This window comes from Canis aureus, chromosome 27 (assembly GCF_053574225.1).
Source record: "Canis aureus isolate CA01 chromosome 27, VMU_Caureus_v.1.0, whole genome shotgun sequence".
Classification (NCBI taxonomy): domain Eukaryota; kingdom Metazoa; phylum Chordata; class Mammalia; order Carnivora; family Canidae; genus Canis; species Canis aureus.
Window position 1 is genome coordinate 13,842,853 of NC_135637.1, and position 20,730 is coordinate 13,863,582.

Below are 20,730 nucleotides of genomic sequence, written 5' to 3' on the forward strand. Positions count from 1 at the left end.
TAGGGGGTTAGGTCCCCATAAGCCTCTCATCACACTTCACCAACCGATCCACACATATCCTTTATTTTATGTGTTTCTGTTTAAAGACATCTTACTCAAACGCGTCTTTGTTCAGGCTACTGTAACAAACTACCTTAAACTGGATGGGTTATAAAGAACAGAAATTTATTTTTCACCACTCTGGAGGCTGGAAGCCTGAAGTCAGGGTGCCAGCAGTGTTGGGTTCTGGTGAGGATCCTCTTCTGGCCTGTGCACTGCTGACTTCTTGTTGTGTGTTTACATGGCAGGGGGCTGAGAGGTAAGAAAGCACTCTCATGACTCTTAGATGGACACCAATCCCATCACAAGGGTCCCAGTCTCATGAATGCAGTTAGCTCTCATCACCTTGCACAGGCCACACCTGCTAATACCATTACATTATGGGGGTAGTTCTCAACACTTGGGTCTTGAGAGGAGGACACAAACATCCACTCCATACCAGTATATAGTATTGTTGATACATTAGCATTGAACTCAGGGCCAACAGGACTGTAATTCATGGCACATGAACTTATCTTACAAGCATGTTTTCTCTATAAGGCACATCGCAGCCTTCTTGCACTCAGGAACACCAGACAGCACCCCAGCTCTGTGCTATAGGGGACATATTAAACAGTGAAATCACCAGTGAAGATGCAAACAACGTGGCACTAAACAAGAACTTGAAAAATAGACTTGTGTACAGTATGAGAGCTGAAGGCAGAGTCACCAGTTAGACTTTAGCTGGTTGGGCTTTTGCATGTTGGGCAACTCAGTTTTTTCTGGCTTCTGTGTGTGTGTGTGTGTGTGTGTGTGTGTGTGTGTGTGTGTGTGTGTGTGTAAATGACCATGAAAGTGCTACAAATATTGCTTTGGGGGTTACAAATAAATTTTAGTGAGTAGGCAAATTCACAAGTACAGAATCTGCAAGTCACAGGAATCGATTCTGAGTGTGTGTGTGTATGTGTGTATCAATCAGAATTACATTAATTGTAAACCTCACTCAATTGTAAAATTGTAAATTGTATCAATCAGGATTTCATCAATTGTAAACCTCACTGTGCGAGGTGATGAGAGCTAACTGCATTCATGAGACTGGGCCCCTCGTAATGGGATTGGTGCCCATCTAAGAGTCATGAGAGTGTTTTCTCACCTCACAACTAGCCTCACTCAGGCTAGTTCAAGTGATACAAGGGACATTGATTGGCTAATGTAATAGAAGAGTCCACAACACAGCTGAGGCTTTACTGGATCCAGTAGCTCAAAAATAGCATTTGGATTGAGTTCCAATCATCTAGCTCTGCTTTCTTCTGGGTTGACCTCTCCCTCAGGTGGGCTTTCTCCACCTGGGAGAACCCCAGCAATGTACTTAGAACCCAGAAACTCATGGCTTAGCTTCCCACAGCTCACAGAAATCATTCTCCACAAGACTGACAGTTCCACGAGGGTGGGGCGCGAGGGAGGTGGGATGAGGAGCAGACATGTGTTCCTCCTCTTCCTGATTCCAACACTCCAATTTTCTTTTAGGGAGCCAACCTTTCCATATCTTAGTCCATGGCATTCTAATGAGGACCTCAACTCTGCTTGTGTCATATTTATTGATTTCCCATTGACCAAAGAAAGCTAAGTCCAGACTGAGTGTTGAAGGAACTACGTAAGGTGGAAGGCATGATCGTTGAGGGCCATCAATTTAACCATTTCCCTTGCTGCCCCAGGACAAACTGGACCATGGCCTGTGTTCCACATTTTTGCTGTTGGCTTCATACACTTTTGAGAGCTCATGTAAGTCCCTGGAAATCTGGATGTTGAGAGGATCTGTGTGTCCATGTCAGACCCTAATGCAATAAAATGCTTCACCTACTAGAGTGAGTAGCTTTGAAAAGAAGAGAAACTAGATCAGCTTCAAATGTAGTTTTTTAAAAGATTTTATTTATTTGAGAGGGAGAGAGAGAGAGAGAGAGAGAGAGAGAGAGAACGAGCAGGCGGAGGGGTGGAGGGAGAGGGAGAAGCCGGCTCCCCGCTGAGCAAGGAGCCCAACATGGGGCTCAATCCCCAGACCCTGAGATCACGAGATACGATCTGACCCATGACTTAACCAACTGAGCCACCCAGGCGCCCCAGATATAGTTTTAATGTAATGTCTCTTCAGAAGATCTTCAAGTCAAAGGATGGACAGTGACTTGTCTGATGTATCTGAAGGTATTGTGTGTATGTGCACATGCACGTGTGTGGTGCATATAAAAATGGACTCTGACATCTGAGGTTTGGATACTCACTCTGCCATCTCTTTAGCTGGAGACTTTGGGTCAATACCTAACCTCTCCTTGCCTCAGTTTCCTAGTACAAAATGGAGCTAAAGACTGAGATGAGGATTAAGTTAGATATGGCTGTGCTGGAACAGAATGAATACTCTCTGTTGATTTGGGGGCTCAATGAAGGGGAATGGCAGGAGGAAGAGGATGGTAGATGAGTGAAGTTGAACTGTGCCTGACTCCCAGCCCTGTTACTTATTAGCTCTGATTCAATCTTGGGGAAAGCTAGTTAACCCCTACAAACCTTAATTTTTCTGTTTGTGAGAGGGACTCAGTGGTGTCTCTTTGCAAGCATTATGTGAGCCCATGTGTGTAAAGCACATAGTGCAGCCTCTGGCACCTGATAGACAATAATGCCATTACAGGTGTCACTACCAGCCTTTATACCCCAGAGATGTGACCAGGGTGACTTGTTCCTCTTTATTTCATGCCAACCATGTGCCAGGCACTGGTCCAAGCTCTTTAAAAAGTATTAACTCATTTAATCCTTTGATGTCCTGAGGGAAATACTGTTCTCACTGTTACTGTCATCTCTGGCTTTCGTATGAGGGAAGTGAGGCACAGAGAGGTTAAGTGACTGTCCTCACACACAGATAGGAAGACACAGAGCTAGGTTTTGAGCACTGGCAGCTTGGCCCCTCTCAACCTCTGCACTCCTCTGCCTCCAGGGATGAGGGCCTAGTGCCCACCTGCCCAGGCAACTATGAAGACCAAGGGCTTTGTAAATCACAGAGGGCTCCATCCATACTTGATATTCTGATGGCTGCTTCTATGGGGACACAGGGAGAGAGACAGGAACTTTCTGGTTCATTCAGGTTCTTCAGCCAATACCAACCAAAATTCCTTTTTCTGTTACTTTCTCCCACCTGGAGTGCCAGGAGGCCCTGGGCAGGATAGAGGATGGAGGGAGGCAAGTCTTCAAGATCTATTATTCATGGCAACGAAGAGAAGCTTTTTGTTCTTTTTGAAGTGGTCTCAGATTTCTTAGCATCCACACCCCAGGGAAGGGGCCATGGCCACACTGTGTATGCAAGGCAAGAGGTATCCTCCTGGCTGGAGATTCTAACCCATTATTTTTTGGGTGGAGGGGGTTCTGGAAGAACACCTAGGTAACACCTGTGCCAGCACTGGGAGCAGTTGTCTTTACCATTCTGTTTTCCACTCCCACTCTCACCAGCCCTAGGAAGTAGGGGCTGTCACAGCACCCATTTTACAAATGAGGAGATTGAGCCTCTAAGAAAACTATTAAAGTTTGCCAGACTCACCCAGCTTGGGTTTAGCATTGGAGTGGCGGGGGGAGGGGAGGGTTGGACCCAGGTCCATGTGACTCCAAAGCCTGAGCTCTCAAAGGAAAATTCTGTCATTAAATTTGTACCATGGTGAAATGAGGGTGACGTGTATATGCGTGTGTGTGTGTGTTATGCCAAGGCAAGAAAATAAGTAGAGCCTTTCCTGGGCCCTAATTGCCTCTGCTTCACAAGGATGAAGTGAAAGTATGCATTTTCCTGGGGCAGGGAGCACCCAAGGTCAGAGTACTTAATCTTTCTGTCTTAAGACACTGGCCCTGCCTGCTTGATAAGAGAGTCAGGCCAAGTCAGGGAGTCAATGCAAGGAGTTTTGCCCACATATGACTGGATTGGGAGGATTCCGTGAGCTTGAGCTGCTGCTTTCCAAATGCAGAAAGGGGAGGCCATTTCAGAAAAGCACATCACCCTCTTTACAGCAGCCACAACAAGTAGTTTTGCTGTCTGTGTTGGATTACTTCCAGCAATGGGAGCTCCTCACCCCTCAAAGTAGCACACCCTCCTTTTGATACTTCTGAGGATGAGAAAGCCATTCTTTACCTAAGCCAGTCTCCCTCACTGTACCTCACTCCTGTTGGTGGCAGGTCTGTCCAGGTGGCTGTGTTATAAGAGTGATGGTCCAGAGTAGTGGTTAAGAGTGTTGGCATTTGAAGGGAGACACACTGGGGTCTCTAAGCTGGCTGGCTCCACCATTCCTGGCTGGTGACCTTGGGTAAATTAGCATACCACTATGAGCCTCAGGAATAGGAGTAATGTCAGAGCCTGCCTCAATTTTTTTTTGTAAATTGCCCATGAAGGCTGGTGCTCTTAATTTCTGTGCCATCCCATCTTTGCTAAGGACAGAGCCTCAAGGCAGGAGAGTGAACTGGTCATAAGCACAGGCTCTGGAGCCACACTGCTGGGATTCTAAATGTGTCCCTATCATTTATTAGCTGTGTGACCTGAGAGAAGTTACCTGACTTCTCTGTACTCTGGATGCCTCATCTATAAAGAGGAGTAATTATCGTTCATCAGGTCATTGTGAAGATTAGGTGAGCTAAGTACCTCGAACAGTGCCTGGCATGTGGCAGGCACCCAGAAACTGGTTGCACGCCCAGAGGAATAAATGAGGAGAGTTTAACGAAGAGACATTTATAGTCAATCTAGCAGGTCTTGGATGCTCAATGGCCCAGCACCCAACAGAGGGAGCCATCACCATCTCTAGGCCTGGAGGGGCAGGAAGGGAACACCTATGGACTCAGAAGCGAAAGAGTTGTATGGAGGGGTTCTCCTGATAGGTACTGTGACCCCCAACAGCCATGGTGGCCAGAATGAGGGGTCCAGGGGGATTAAATGTCCCAGCCTCTCTCTTCCCTTCCTCCAGTCATCTGCTGGTGCCTCCCATTAGAAAAATCCAAGAGCCAGAGGGCAGGAGAGCCACCAATACCACACAGGACATTCTCCCAGTGCACAGAGCCGGGTGGAGGGTGAATAGAAAATATCCAGCAAAGCTATTTTTATTATTGGGTTAGACCGTACAGTGCTGCCACTATGCAACCATATTTGCCATTTGAAAACAGCAAATTAATATTATGCTTAGCCAAATATTATATAATTTGCATCAATAGTCAATAGAGCAGGGTGGTTAGAAGGCTCATTTATAGAGGACCCAGGTCTGTGTCCTTGATATTCCACTTGCTACCAGTGTGACCTTGACACACTGGGGCCTCCATTTCCTCATCTGTAAGATGGAAATGCTATGTCTCTCGTCCATGAGTTGTGAAAATGCTCTTCAGCTGTGAGGATGAGGCCTGCTGTCATTTTTTTAAGGGATAAATGCCCTTCTCTCCTCTATTTTGTCCTGGAGGTAGAGGAGGGGTCAGGATGGCACAGGTCTCCGTGGCATGATGAGATTTAGGGCTGCAGATAAGTCCGTTCCAGCTGGGTTTTAATCAGAATGAGTTTCATTGCATCTTGGGCCTGAGTGGCAGCCAGGGGCCATTAAGCTAAATGACTTGTTTTAATACACAGACCTGGCTCATCACATTTTCCTGTTTGGGGTCCCGTGTGTCTGGGCATGCATGCGCAAACACAAAAATCAGTCCTGAGCTTTTCCTCTTTTCCTTGCACACCACAGCCTAGCTGGAGCAGAGATAAGCTTGGTTAACAACACAACAAAGGCAAGTTTCTGCTTTATCAAGGAATCTGGTAATTGGCTGGACTGTGCAGGGAGCCCTGGAGAGCATTCTGTAAGTGTCTGCATTTTACAGTTCAGTATTTGGATTTGTAGACTCAGGGCATGGAGATATTCATAACCCAGGGGAGGAAGGAAAGGCTTGGGGGGCCGCAGTCCAGCAAGAGACATCTCCCAGGAAGATCAATTCTGGATGCTCTCCCCTGCCTTCCGTGTGTGGATGTGCATCCTGCTGTGACTCCCTGGCTGTGTATCCTTGGGCAAAGGACTTGACTTCTCTGGGCTTCAGTTTCCTGATCTGTAAAACTGGGTAGTAAAAGATAGTGTTTTCTGGATTGTTCTGAGGCTCAGATGAGATCTGCACATGAAATACTTAGCGTAGTCCTGGCCTGTAGGGCACACAGACAGGGTGGGTTAGGTTGTTGCTGCAGTAACAAATAAGCGCCAAAGTTTCAGTGGCTGGAGCAACAGAGATTTATTTCTTTTTTTTTTTTTTTTAAATTTTTTTTTTTTAATTTTTATTTATTTATGATAGTCACAGAGAGAGAGAGAGAGAGGCAGAGACATAGGCAGAGGGAGAAGCAGGCTCCATGCACCGGCAGCCCGACGTGGGATTCGATCCCGGGTCTCCAGGATCGCGCCCTGGGCCAAAGGCAGGCGCCAAACCACTGCGCCACCCAGGGATCCCCAGAGATTTATTTCTCACTCGGATGTGGTGGGTTAGTAGGGGGTATCTTCTCTGCATTTGTCCTCCCACAGAAACATCGGCTGAGGGTGACTCCACCCTCATACATCCTTGATTGTCAAGATAGAGAAAGGGGAATGTGGTGAAGAATGCAATGGTTTCGTTTCCACCTGGGAATGGTTACTGGCCAAAGCAGGTCATGTGGCCACTCCCAGCTTCCCAGGGAGAGGCAAGGGTAATCCGGTCACAGGGTTAGTCAACAGCACTAGCAACAACCATTGGACTCAACAAACAACCCTTGCTTAGTACAGTTAAACTGTTATCCTCATATGATAATATCACACACTGTTATTTCCATTAGTCATCATCGTCATGCTTCATGTACTTACTCTGGCTTCAAAAAGGCTGGGACATTTCCTTCTAGTGCTAGAGCTGGCTCCTGTCTCTTTAGGAAAATGTGGCTGAGGTCATTATTAATAATACTAATAATGTAAATTCATGATAGCTCCTACTTGACGAGTGGGTGTTTTGTGCCAGACTTGAACTGGGGGCTTCCCATACACCATCTCATTTAATCCTCACAATAATTATAATTTGAGATTTAATTCTACAGACAAGGAAACTGAGGGTCAGGGAGGCAAATACGCTGGTCAGGCTGGTAAGTGGCTGGATGGGCTTGGTCCCCACACCCATACCCTAGGTCACCCTGCTGAACTGTCTGGAAGAGGATGTGGTCTTAGCCTCTGGATCCCTAAACACAAGCAGGGCTGTCTGGGTGGAGACTGCTTTAGGTAATGGGGTTAATCACGGACTGCTCTCTCTCTTAAGTCCCATTTCCCCCTCCTCCCTGGCCCTCCAATCACCCCAGGCTCCATTCCCAGGAATTTCTCCATTCCTGAAATATACTGTGTCCACTGAAGCCTCTGTCTTTGCTCACTCCCATCCCCATCCTTTCCTTCACTTTTGTCCTACTGCTCCTGCTCATCCTCTAAGGCCTGGCCCAAATGTCCCCTGTGCTAGGAAGACCCTTGCCACCCTGACCCCCAGGCAGAACCAATACCAGAATCTTCCTCTTCCCATGGCATTTACTACATTAACAAATCTGAGCATTTTCTAGACACACACAGACACAGCTTTTTCAGAGGAGGGAAGAGATTAGTCTTTGTTTTTAATTAATGCCAGCTCTCTCATCCTGACTTTTAATACTGCCACCTCATTTGTCTTATTAAGTACTTAGTTTTGCTTTTAATTAGTGCTGTTTATTGTCACTGAATTTTAATTGTCAGTGCAGGGTCTCAGCAGGCCTTGGTGAGGAAGCTTTGCAAATGTTTCCCGTCCTCCTGCAAAGCCTGAGCTTGGGTGGCAGTGCCTCTGATGCGGGGTGGTGGTGGGGGGGGGGTTCCAGGGGGTTGTTGAAAGCTGGTATATTTCACCCCAGGCCTCAGCCAATTCGGGCTGCCTTTGAGATCCCTGGTTGCTCTAATGTAGCTGGTCTATTAAGACATGTAGAGCTCAGGAGGATTGCAACGACAAAAATTCAATTCAAATGGACTTGAGGAAGAAAAACAGGAGGAACATTTTGGCTCATGGTTGCCAAAAAGTCCATGATAGATTCAGGCATGGCTGGATCCAGCATTTTAGTGCATCATCAGGATTCAGTCTCTTTCCATCTCTCAGCTCCACTTTTATTCTTTGGCAGGCCTTTCTCATGTGGTGGCAAAAGTGATTAATAACTCCAGGATTCTGTTCTACCAGCTAAGCAATCCCAGTGAAAAGAGAATTCTTTCTTTCTTTCTTTCTTTCTTTCTTTCTTTCTTTCTTTCTTTCTTTCTTTCTTCCTTCCTTCCTTCCTTCCTTCCTTCCTTCTTTCTCTCTCTCTTCTCTCTTTTTTTCCTAAGATTTTATTTATTCATTCATGAGAGACACAAAGAGAGAGGCAGAGATAAAGGCAGAGGGAGAAGCAGGCTCCCTGCAGGGGGAGCCTGATGTAGGACTTGATCCCAGGACCCCAGGATCATGACCTGAGCTGAAGGCAGACACTCAACCACAGAGCCACCCAGATGCCCCAAGAATCCTTCTTTCCATAGAGTTCCAGCAAAAGTTTTAGGACAGGCATTCATCTGTCCAGATTGGATCATGTGGCTATCCCCAGACTAATTGCTATATAGCTCATGGGCTATAATGCACTGATTGGCTGGACAAGGAAAGTTGGTCCACTTATAGGGACCAGAATGAATGAGCTCCTTCTAAGCTGTACAGATTGATGCTGAAAGAGGGAAAGTTTTCCGAGGGAAAATTGGGATGCTGTTCCCCACCTAGAGAGATAAATGCCAACAGGCAAAACCAAGAAATCTCTACCTCACATAATCCACTGAAATGTGTCACTCAAGCCTAAACAAACACTGGAATTTAGACCTTTGTTCTCCTCCACAGCTGCACCCTCAAATAATATTAGCAATGACCTCCTTGCCTAATACTTGAAAAGGAGTTTAAATTACAAGGTCCCTGCACATGTGTTAACTCATTGGCACATCCTAACAACTCTGCAAGGTAAATATAACAGAGATGGACATTTTTATGCCCTCATTTTACAGATGCAAATACTGAGGCCCAGAATAACTTGCCAGAGTCCCACAGAAAAATAAAATGATCAGGGGAACTAGGGTAGCATCCCAGAATCCAGGGCCAGCTGTTGTTCTATCACAATGGGCTGCTCTATCGGTCAGCTTTTGCTGCATAACAAAGCACTCCACAGATTAGGGCCTCAGAACAACAACCACTAATTTATTTCACGAGTGTTTAGGTCAGTGATTGGGTTGAGTTCAGCTGGGTGGTTCTTTGGTCTAGGTTGATCTTATGTGGGTTTGTTCACATCTGTGGCCAGCTTGTATGTTGGCTGAAAGTGAGTGGTTTATGATGGGGCAAATGCAACAGTTAGGATGACTGTGACCCTTACAGTGTGGTCTCTGCCACCTGCCAAAGTTACTTAAAGAATAGCAGGGGGTAGGCTCTGTGCCTGCCTGAAAAACCCTATAAAATGAGGACTGTCCCGTGGGACTCTTTAAAGGCTTGTGGCAGGGATCATTGGTTACTGCTGTGTGGCTGTGGGAGAACCATGTGGAGGTGACAGTGAGTTTGCTTTGTTTCAAGACCAGGAGCATAGAGGAGCCTTTATCTCCAGTGTCTCCCAGGCCTGTCTCTCTCCTTGTCTCAGGCACCAAGCAGTTCAGCATGGAAGGAGCCAAGGCCTTGCCATTTCAGCCTTAGCCAGGTTCTGGGAAGGCTGGAGATGTCCCAGCTGGCTCCAGAAACGAAGAGAAGCCAACAGCAGCCTGCATCCTCTCGATGAAGCTGGCTGTAGTTGGCCATATAGGGGACACTGTGGCTCTGAGACAGGAGCCTGGAATGGCAAGGCAGGTGGGCAAGTGGAGCGGCACTCAGCTCCATCGTGTGTGGTTGGCAAGGCAAGAGACTGTCATCTTTACCTTTGCTGGCCCTTGTCCTTGCCTTGGCTAGGGTGTGTTGGAACCCCAAGAACTCAGCAAATCAAAGCTGTATGTGTGGTTGAGATGGAATAGAATGTATTCAGCTCACTTCTCAAAGCTTTTCCATGGCTTCCATATCATTCAGAGTGGAAGCTCAAATGGTCCTCATGATCTGATGTGCCCCCTTTTCCTCCGCCCACTACTGCTCTGATCTCAGCTCCTACCCATCTCCCTTTTGCTCACTCTCATCCAACCACTGTCCTCCTTGCCATTTCTTTAACTTAGCAGAACATGCCTACCCCAGGGCTTTTGCACTTACTTTCTTTTCTGCTTGGAATGCTCTGCCTCAGATAATCCACGTGGCTAAGTCCATTACCCCCTTTGCTCAAATCTTTGCTCAAATATAATCTCTCAGTGAGTCCTCTCTGAATTCCTATTTAAACCCAAACTTCCCACTCAATTATCAGTCCCCCTTCTTGGTCTTTATTTTGTCTCCAAAATGCTCATCACCAGCTGATGCCTTTTACATTTGACTTACTGTTTGGTTATTATCTGTCTTTCCCACTAAAACGTAGGCTCCACAAGGACAGTGATTTTTCCTCCTTCTTGTTTGTTTGCTTTGATTTTGGATCCCCAATGCCTAGAACAGGGTTTCACACATAGTAATAGATGTTCTATAAATATTTTTTTATTCTTCCTATTTCTCAACAGAAGCTGGCAATCTGTACTTTTAATTAAATCCTGTGCTTTTAGAATATTGGCATGATTTTACTTAAAAAACAAAACAGAACAAAACACTGCATGGGCCAAACAAAAGATATTTTTCAGCTGGGACCTGGAATGTCCTGGAATGTCCCACCCACCCCCAGACTCTCCCTGTTTGAGGTCCTTGATACAAGTTGCATTTCCCACACCATCAGATAATCTGAGTGAGTTTTTCCAGATTTCTAATTGAGCAGTGATATGCTTCCTCAGGGGAAGAGGAGAGGGACAGGAAAAAGACACAGAGAGATGGAAGTGACTGGGCACCATCCAAGCTGGTGGCTGCAGGTTCTGCTGTGAAGCATCTGGGTGAATTCCAAGACTGTGGGCCTGGGAGGCCGAGCATGGCGTCGAACTCTGCAATTCTGCGCAGGCAGTGGCAGCTCCGCCAGTTCCCTGCAATGCCCTCAGGTGCCCCGTGCCCCTTCCTGCCGGCCTGTCACAGACACCTGCTGCAGCTCTGAAGCTAAATGGGCTTTCAAGGTTGGTTTTTCAGCTCATCAGAAAGCGACAGAAGACCAGGAGGTTCTGGTGGTTGAAGTTCCTGAGCAAACAGTGCCAAGGAGAAGCAGGCAGAACAAAATGCAAAGAGGGAGAAAGGCAAGGTTCTGGAATCTGGCTTTTTCAGGCTTGGGATGGAGTGTTCATGGTAGTTTTAGATGCGACGTGGCATGTTGCCTAACACCATGCTGTGCAGGGGGGCAGATCTGGAATGGGCCTGGCTCTGCCACTTACATGCAGATTTATTGAGTGCCCACTGCACTCACCGAGCTTCGGTGAAGATTTACTGAGCATCTACTGTATACCGTACTCAGGACTGGCTACAGAGTGAAAACACAAGGCCCTCTGTTCAAATCTTATTACAAATCTAAAGATGATAACAGCAGAGCTTTAAGGTAGGTTCGGGGCCCTTCCGTGCACAGAGCCCTGGGCGACTGCCTAGGTTGTAGACACATGAAGCTGGCCCTGCATGCACTGGATGTACAGCTATTGAACAAATCTGGACCCAGCCCTGCTGTCATGGAGCTTACAGAATAGGTAGATACGCAGTAAATAAAGAAGAAAAATAATAATTGCAAATCACAACAAGTATTTTAAGGGAAATATTCAGTGAGAGTAAGCAATGGGCTAAGAGGAGGTGACTTAGCAGAGTCAGGGAAGGCTTCCTGGAGGACGTGATACGTGAGCAGAGACAGCAGAGTATGAGAAAGAATCGGCTGCATGAGAGTATGAGGAAGATGCCACCAAGGCAGAGAGAACAGCAGAGGCAAGGGCCTGGTAGCTGGAAGAGCCAGTGTGAGGGGAGTGTGGTCAGAGATACAAGGAAGGTAGCAGGTGGAGGGGCCTACCAGTTCTTTGAAGTCATGGAGGAGGCATTAGGTCTTATAATGGGCAGCCACTGGAGCACTTTATTATTTTAAAATTACATTTAAAAAAATCTAAATGTTCATTTCTTTTTAGATCGCTAACATGGTTGCAAGTCTGAAGGGATATATTATGAAAATTCTCCTTCCCAGCTCAGCTTCATCTACTCACTTCCTCTCCCCAGAGGCAAGCAATGTTCTCTGCTTCATGCTAGTTCTCTACAGAGATACTTTGTGCATGTATCCTGTCTTCCCTTGTGCAAAAAGTGGTGTTGTTCTGGAACGTCATCCTGCCTCTTGGTCTTCATACCAGGCAGTTCATCTTAGTGATGCATCCGTATCTGTCATAAATAATCTCTTTATTCTTTCCAACTGTGTAGTACTCCCCCATCCACAGGTGCACCGCCCTCAAACCAGCACTTAGTGTCAGGCATTCAGATTACTAAATAGAAATGCTTTAAGCAGGACCTTGGGAAGCCCACTTTAACTCTCCATGATTCAGTTTCTCATCTGTAAAATGGGGATAAGAACATCTATGTCAAAGGCTGTCATGACAACTGAACAAGATAAAACTTGAGAGGCACTTAGCATGTAGCAAGCCCTTGACATGGGAACTGTCAATTATTGCTCTTGTTGCTTTTTTTTTTTTTTTTTTTTTTTTTGCTGTTGTTGCTTTTGTGATGGAAAGCAGATTGTTCCTTGGAACTTGCTCCAGGACTGGGAGGCCATCTGTGTCCAGGAAAAAGAGCGGGAGCCTCTGGCTTCTGGTGAGGCAGTGATTTTACCCTTTCTGAACTTGAAGCTGCAGGCCTGGATCTGAGCCATGACTTTGGCCTGACTGAGCTGAAATGTGTGATTTTCTCAGCATCTCCAGGGCCGGGGGCTGGGTGGGCACGTCTCTGCTTGTTTCTGAGGCTGAGAGGTGGGAATACAGTCAGGGGCTGATGGTTACCAAACACTCATCAGGATTGAACAATCTAAAACCAAGGGGGAATGTTCTGTAGGTATGAGCAGAGTAGTGATTAGCACATGGGCTTTGGAGAGAGTTCAAATCCTGGCTCTGCTTTGTTGGTAGCTGTGTAATTTATTAAGCAAGTGGCTTCATCAGTCTGAGCCTCAGTTTCTTACCTGTAAAATGAGGATATTATCACTTACCATTAAAGCAAATGGTGAAGGCATGGAATTTTGCACACAGTTGACACTCAATAAATGTTACTCATCATTGTTGGATAAACTATATAGTCTAGGGGAAGTAGGAAAGAGGAGTTCCCAGTTCCCATTCTGCAAGTGCTCACAGCATGTCAGGGACCGTGGTAGGTACTTAAACTCACCAGCGTGGTGACACCAAGGTTCTGTGGGTCCTAGGACGTAATCCTGTATAAATTATCTGACACATGCATCTCTACTTTGCTCCTGGTATCAATGGTGGGTTTCCCTCTGCTGCTCCTGTGTGGGGCTGCAGGCCTCCTGTCCACTGTGGCAATGGCTTCTCTGTAGCACACAGTAGGAGGCACAGGGGGCATCTGAAAATGTCAGAGGCTTACCATTGGATTTTCTCCCCTTCTATTAACTCAAACCTGACATCTTGGCTGGACTTAATGGAGCATCATCTATGGGCAGGTAGGAGAACTTCTTAGGATCATCTCCTATCAGATAGGAAGGTGATTAAGTGGCTTGCCCAGGGTGATGAACTCAGGGATCAGAACGTCACTGTCCCAAAAGTCTCCCTTCTTCTCTCACATGAAGTCAAGTTCTCTAGAAGCAGAACCTGTGATGGGATTTCTAGGACAGGGAAGCAGTATAGGGCAGTGGGGGATGTGGCCTCAGCTCCATCCCATGGAGAGCTCTGGAGCATGCTAGCATGCGCCCCTCCTGTAAAGGACATCAGTGGTACCTGCTAGCCCTCCCCTCTTCCTGCCCCCTTCCCTACCCCTCAGTGAGGGCCTGCCTGTGGACACATGACCTCCCTTCTCTGGGCTCACTCCGCTGGTGTTCAATGCCTCAGTGACTCAGGTATTCACTCTTCTGGCCCAGGCCCAGTTGACCGGGGCACCCACTGGACTGGCACCTGAGATGTGAAGTGCCTTGAGAACCCTGGACGGCCAAGCTGAAATAACCCGTACTGTCCAGGGTGGCTTCTGGCTTGGAGGGTGGAGCTGGGTGCTTTCCACAAGGCTGTCAGCCAGCGCTCTTGCTCTTTGCAGGCAGAATTTTAATAGGAAATGAACTCCTGGTGTGCACGACTGGATGCTGGAGAGGGTGGGCAGCCAGCTTCCACCTTGAGGGCAGCAGAATTTGGAGATCAGAGTTCATGGGAGGGGACTGTATAACCCTTGCCCCAGCCCTCCTTGCTTCCTGGGACCACCCCCCCTCTCCGAGGGAAGCTTTATCTCTGCTGCAAAGCAGGAGGCAGGGTATCCAAATGAAAGCTCTGAGTCCAGTCCAGGGGCAGCCGAGGAAGCCCATTACCTGGGACTACCTGGGCCCGAGGCTCTCAGCGCCCATAGGAGTCCCTCCTTTCTTTCTATTTTCCAAGCAGAAACAGTGAAATGATTGTATGACTCTGGGAAGATTACATCAACCACAGGGGAGCAGATGAAATGGCTTTTCTATAAGAAATTCCCCTCCCACGTGTGCAGCCCTCAGCCCCTCAAAGCCCCTCCAACTGCACGATAGGAGGGAGAGTACTGTCCCTGTTCACCTCCCGGCTTCTCCAACTAACTATTCAGCATCCCAGAAAACAAGGCCAGGTTGTACTAAAACCTTCAGGGAAATCAGGACCCTCTGGATGCAGTGATCCACCTTCTGAAGCTTTTGGGGTTTTTGTAATTAACTAAATGTAGTCTCCCTGGTCTCTCCCCCTATACTCTTTGCAGGAGGGGCAAGGCGGAGAGCTTCGCAGAGCCAGAAGCTGGGCTCAGTTCAGCTGACTGCCTTAGTGCTGAGGGAGACTCATGCATGCATTCAACAAATATTTATGAAATGCCTTCTATGTGCCAGGTGCTGTGTGAGGTGTGGGAGATTAAGAGAGAACAGAACAGAATGCGTTCTGCTAGGAGCTCACGTTTAGAGATGAGAGACGCAGACTCTAAGCAAACAAACAAGACATATAATACATTTGGGGAGGGATGTGAGCTATGAAGAAAAGGAAATCAGAGTGACAGGGGCTGATTTACCTTATTAGGGGTGAGGGAAGGGACAGAAAGTGTACACATGGCTTTTGCAGATGTATGTGTCACCCAGATCAAGATACAGAACATTATTACCCTACAGATGCCCCCTCCTGCCTCTTCCCAGACAATACCCTCCCCAAAGTTAGCGGTGGATTTGCTCCGATTTCTACAACCTTCAAATAGCTTTGTCTGTTCTTAATTTTCATGTAAACACCATTAAATAGAGTGTCCTCTTTTGCTGCTGGCTTCTTTCATAAAGCATAATGTCTGCGAGATTTATCCCCACTGTTAGATACACCAGAAGTTTGTCTTTTATCGTGGACCAGTATTCCACTGTGGGTACAGACCACATTTATCTAGCTTCTCTCCTACTGATGGACATTTGGATGGTTTCTAGTTTTTAGCTGTTATGAATAAAAAAGTTATGAACATTTTTGTACGTGTTTTAGAACGTGGTCATTCTCCTCTTGGGTATATACCTAAGAGTAGAATTCGTGAACTGTAGGGTAGATGAATGTTTATAGCTTTAATGGGCTGCCAGTTTTCCAAAGTGGTGGTACCATCTCCCTTCCCCCAACTTCACTAAGATAGAGTTCATATATCCTATAATTCACCCTTTTAAAGCAGACAGTTTAGTGGCTTTTAAGTATCTTCATACAATTGTGCAACCATCATCACAATGAATTTTGGAACATTCCCATTCCCCCCCAAAAGAAACCCATACCCCATAGCCATCACCTCCAGCTCCCTTCCCCTCCCTCAGCCGCTGGCAATCAAAATATGGACTTGCCTATTCTGGACATTTCTTATAAAGGAAATCATATACTAAGTGACCTTTTGTGACTGGCTTCTTTCACTTGGCATCATGTTTCAGAGGTTCCTCTGGGTGGCAGCTGTCAATGCTTCATTTCCTTTTTATGGCTATATGACTTTCCATTGCATAGATACACTGCATCTTGTTTGTCCATTCATCAGTTGGTGAATATTGAGTCGTTTTTATCTTTTGGATATTATGAATATTATGAAATGCTATGAGCATTTGCATACAAATTTTTGTGTGGACACATGCTTTCATTTCTCTTGGGTGGGTAGATAGGTGTGGAATTGCTGGGTTACCCGGTAGTTCTGTGTTTAACTGTTGAGGTGCTGTTTTTATAAGCTGTGAGTTATGTTTGTGAAGATCCTGGCTGCTGTGTGGAGCATGGACTGAAGATGGCCAAGGGTAGAAGCAGCAGGATCCGTGAAGAGGAGCAGGAGCAGATAGTAGTGGTTTGGATCAGCATCGCAGTGAGCCAGGCAGAGAGTAGTAGACAGATTCTGGGTCTTTTATGAAGATCAACCCAACATGATTTTCTGATGACTTGGGCGTTAAAAAGTATTAAAAAAAATAAGGCCAGGATTGACTCCAGGGTTTCGGATCCCAAAGTTCACCAAGCCAAGTGGACTAGGAAATAAATCCAATGACATCCCCCAGTAGGAAGACCTTGGACAGGAATTAAGAACTCTGATGACCCTTCCCTTGCTAGACACATCGCCTTGGGTTAGTAAATGAGAAGAATGTGCAGTTAAGGAAGAAGGCTCTCCATTCTGATCCCTTTCTGCCACCAGGGAAGCTGTGATGTTCAGTAGGAATTTCCATCTGGGGGCCTGAGTTTTCCCCATCTAGGAAGTAGAGAAGCTGGGTGTAGTTCCCTTTCTTCTCTGCATCCCCTAGAGTGCTTGGCATAGAGTAGGGACTTGAGAAATAAAGAGCAGCTGGGTAACTAACTGAGTGATGTCCTCTCTGGGTTCCTATTTTCCAGGAGCACTGAATTTCAGCCATGACTGACACTGTATTTAGCAACAACTCTAACCGTTGGATGTGTCCCAGTGACCGACCTCTTCAGTCAAAGTAAGTAGCTGCATCTTCCTGGGAGTGGCTTATGTGGAGTCAGAAAGTCCCTATGGTTCTAAACTTGAAGGAAGAAAAGAGTAGCCAAGAAAAAAATAGAATTTCCTTCCTGGGAGTGGGGAAAAAAACCGCCCTGGTGGGGGTATCGTCACAGAAACTTTGCTGACTTTGCTGCTCTGAAGGTTGAAATAATAAGATGAAATTCTGAGCTGCATGTCCATATTAGAGGGGTGTCATAGTGTAATGGTAAGAGCACTGACCTGCTGGTTAGAATCAGGCTTGGCTCTGCTTCTAGATCTGAGCTCATTTACTGTGTGATCACAGGTGAGTCTTTGCCCCTCTCTGGGCCTCAGTTTTCTTATCAATCAAATAAGGAAAGTTGGACTAGGTCACAGGGTACAAACTGGCAGGCCATCAGCTGACTCTGACTTGCAGAAGTGTTTTCTTACTATTTGTTTTCGGCCTGGTTATTTAACAATTGGGCAGTGTGACATAAACGTAACTTCACATTACAGAATAATCCAGTGATTATCATACCCGAATCAGTGACACATTGGATCTGTACCATTCTAGCTCATGAGAGCTGATACATTTTCAGGCATTTTGCAGGCCGGTTATTAAACACAGCCATTCTGAAAAATTGAGTTTGTAATTCTGCCATTAAATTATATTAAACATAAAGGATATAAGTACTCAAAATTAATCGCTTAATTATTTTACAACGTTTTGGTGTTCTCCGTGTTATGTATATTATACTGTGTATATAATGATACACTGCTGCTTCCTACTTTTACATTCAGTGGGGCTTTTTCCCATTGATAAATCATCAATTGTTAAAAGTTTACCAGACGCCATTGCCTGTAGTGCTGGCAATCTAAGTCTGCTGTTTATCATTCCTGTAGATTTTCACTCAAAATGGCTTGTTTCTTCGAACGCTTGATGATTTTATTGCGAACTCCATCTGTGAGAATCCTGGGAATCTATGTCAGGGATATTTTTCTTCAGAGGGATTGGCACTCTTGCTCCTGCCAAGAGTCAGGAGTGCCACTCACCCAGAGTGACATTAGCTCCTTCAGAGGGTCCTGGCTCAATGTTGGGGTCTCAGATTGAGCTTCAGATCAGACTCTGGAACACAGTGCTGGTATTTGCCTTGGACTTACTGCTCACAGTTCACTGTCCAGGATTCTGTTTGCTGGGTCTTCTTTTTCCTTTTCAAAAAATTGCCTTACAAAGGCATAAATATGTACCTTGAACAGTACAACTTTAAGTACAATTTGATAATTGTAAAAACACATGTGTATACCCATGAAGCTGTCTCAGCAGTCAAGATGAAGAACAAATCCACCCATCCCAAAAGCTCCCTCGTGCCTCTTCCTCCACCTCCTCCCCCGCCCATATCTAGGTAATTGCTGGTCTTTTGGTAACTATACATTAGTTTGCACTTTCCAGAATTTCATACAAATGGAATCTTATAGTGCAAGCTCTTTTTGGGGGAAGAGATGTCTCTTTTCTTTTTCTCAGCATAGTTTATTTCATGATCCATCCTTACTGTTCCAAAACATCCATACTGTTTTGCATAGCAATTGTTAATTTCTTTGTATTGCTGAATTCTCTTTCATTGCATGGATATACTACAGTCCGTTTATCTGTTTGTCTACTGATGGACTCTGGGCTGTTTCCAGTTTGGGGCCAGTACTAATAAAACCTCCTATAGAGATGCTTTCCTTTCTCCTGAGTAATTAATTTTTTTAGAAAAAGAATTTTATTGATTTATTTGAGAGACGAGAGAGAGCATGAGCAGTGGGGAGGAGCAGAGGGAGAGTGAGAAGCAGACTCCCCACTGAGCAGGGAGCCCTCAATGGGACTCGATCCCAGGACCCTATTAGGATCATGACCTGAGCTTAATGCAGGTGCTCAGCTGACTGAACCACCCAGGCACCCCTCTCTTGGGTAGTTACTTGGAAGCAGACTGTCATACTTGCATGATAGGTATATTCTGGACTTCTCACAAAGCAGCCAGACTGTTTTCCAAGTTGGTGGTGCCATTTTAGATTCCCACCAGAAGGTATATGAAAGTTCCAGCTTCTCTGCCTCCTCCCCAGCACTTGATATGATCAGTCTTTCCAGCATTAACCATTCTGGTGGGTGGGCAAGTGGCATTTCTCTGTGGCTTTCATTTGCATTTGCCTACTAATAACGCTGAACATCTTATATAACATTTGCCATTCATGTCACCTCTTTGTTGAAATATCTGTTCAAACCTTTTGTCCATTTTAAAATCAGGTCATTCCTTTCTTGTTAAATTGTACAAGTTTTTCTTTCATATGTTATAGATGAACATCCTTTTTTAGGATACACATTTTGCACATCTTTTCTCTTGGTCTATGATGCGCCTTTTCTTTTTCTTAACAGAATCTTTTGAAGAGGAAAAGTCTTTATTTTGAAAAAGTCTGTTTCATTCAGTTGTTTGGCAAGGAAAGGCAGTGTTGGAGAATTCCCTCACTTTCTAGCAATCTCAGAACTGCATTTAAAAAGGTTTTGCCCTGGGGCGCCTGAGTGGTGCAGTCAGTTGGGCATCAGTCTCTTGGTTTCGACTCATGTTGTGAACTCAGGGTCCTGAGATCCAACCCCGAGTCTGGCTCCATGCTCAGTGCAGAGTCTGCTTGGGAATCTTTCTCCCTCTGCCCCTCCTGTTCATGCTCTCTCTCTCTAATAATTAAATAAATCTTTTTTCTTAAGGGTCTGCTCTAATTTACCTAGGACTTAGTTATATACTGGTAAAGGGTCTTTCTGAATATTTAGTCCACCCATATTCTCTGAAGCAAAAGCCCCTGTCTGTTTACTTCCATCGAAAACCTCCAGTTCTATGATTTTACAGTTTGGAAGGCACCATGGAACTCTGTTGGCTTCCTTGTCAGGAGGAAACTTCTAGGCTGCCAAGCCCTTCCCATGGTGTACTCTTGGAGCCAAACTTACTTTGCAGAGAGTATTCCATCAACCCAAAATTGTTTCTCTGTAAGATAAACAGTTGCCTGAAGGGTGGATGGGGATAAAATATTTATTTTATTTAAGAAATGTCAGTTAATTAAAAATTCCATCCATCAGAGTTTACTTTAGTCAATATGAAGCCAAACAATTTGCCCTACAATTAAATTAGAATTATTCAAACAGTCTGGACGCGGTTTCATTAAAGTGTTCCTGGGCTCCTATGAAACATCTTGTATTCTGCGTGCATCCGGCTGCCTTGTTTGCTCCTGTGTTTCCTTGAGATATTAAAATTATTTTTCAAATAAATGCTAATGGGTGAATTATAGTCATCACACATGCTAGCTAGTCTGCTACAGCTAATGCAGATGCTTCTAATGTCTTTCTCCAGTAAATTAAGAAATCTAGTCTTAATTAACTGCTGGCCAGCCAGAGACATTTACCATTTTTGTGATTTTCAAATGCTTTTGTGATTTTCAAATACCTTCCTCTCTCAGCCTCCTTGAATCTAATGACAGTGTTTGAAAACACAATTGTGATTGTGTTTAAAAGATGGGAACGCATCTGCTTCTTGCTTA

The 20,730-nt window shown here is 45.5% G+C and overlaps 1 protein-coding gene across 7 annotated transcripts in view; it reads left to right on the top strand.

The window, feature by feature from the left end:
* RPH3A (rabphilin 3A) overlaps window positions 1-20,730 on the top strand; it is a 267,775-nt gene that overhangs the window by 184,014 nt on the left and 63,031 nt on the right. For all 7 annotated transcript variants that reach the window (XM_077875711.1, XM_077875709.1, XM_077875707.1 and 4 more), the window contains one exon: window positions 17,079-17,167. In XM_077875711.1, the coding sequence (XP_077731837.1) occupies window positions 17,097-17,167 (71 nt within the window). In that variant the 5' untranslated portion in view covers window positions 17,079-17,096. The remainder of the gene's footprint in view (window positions 1-17,078; window positions 17,168-20,730) is intronic.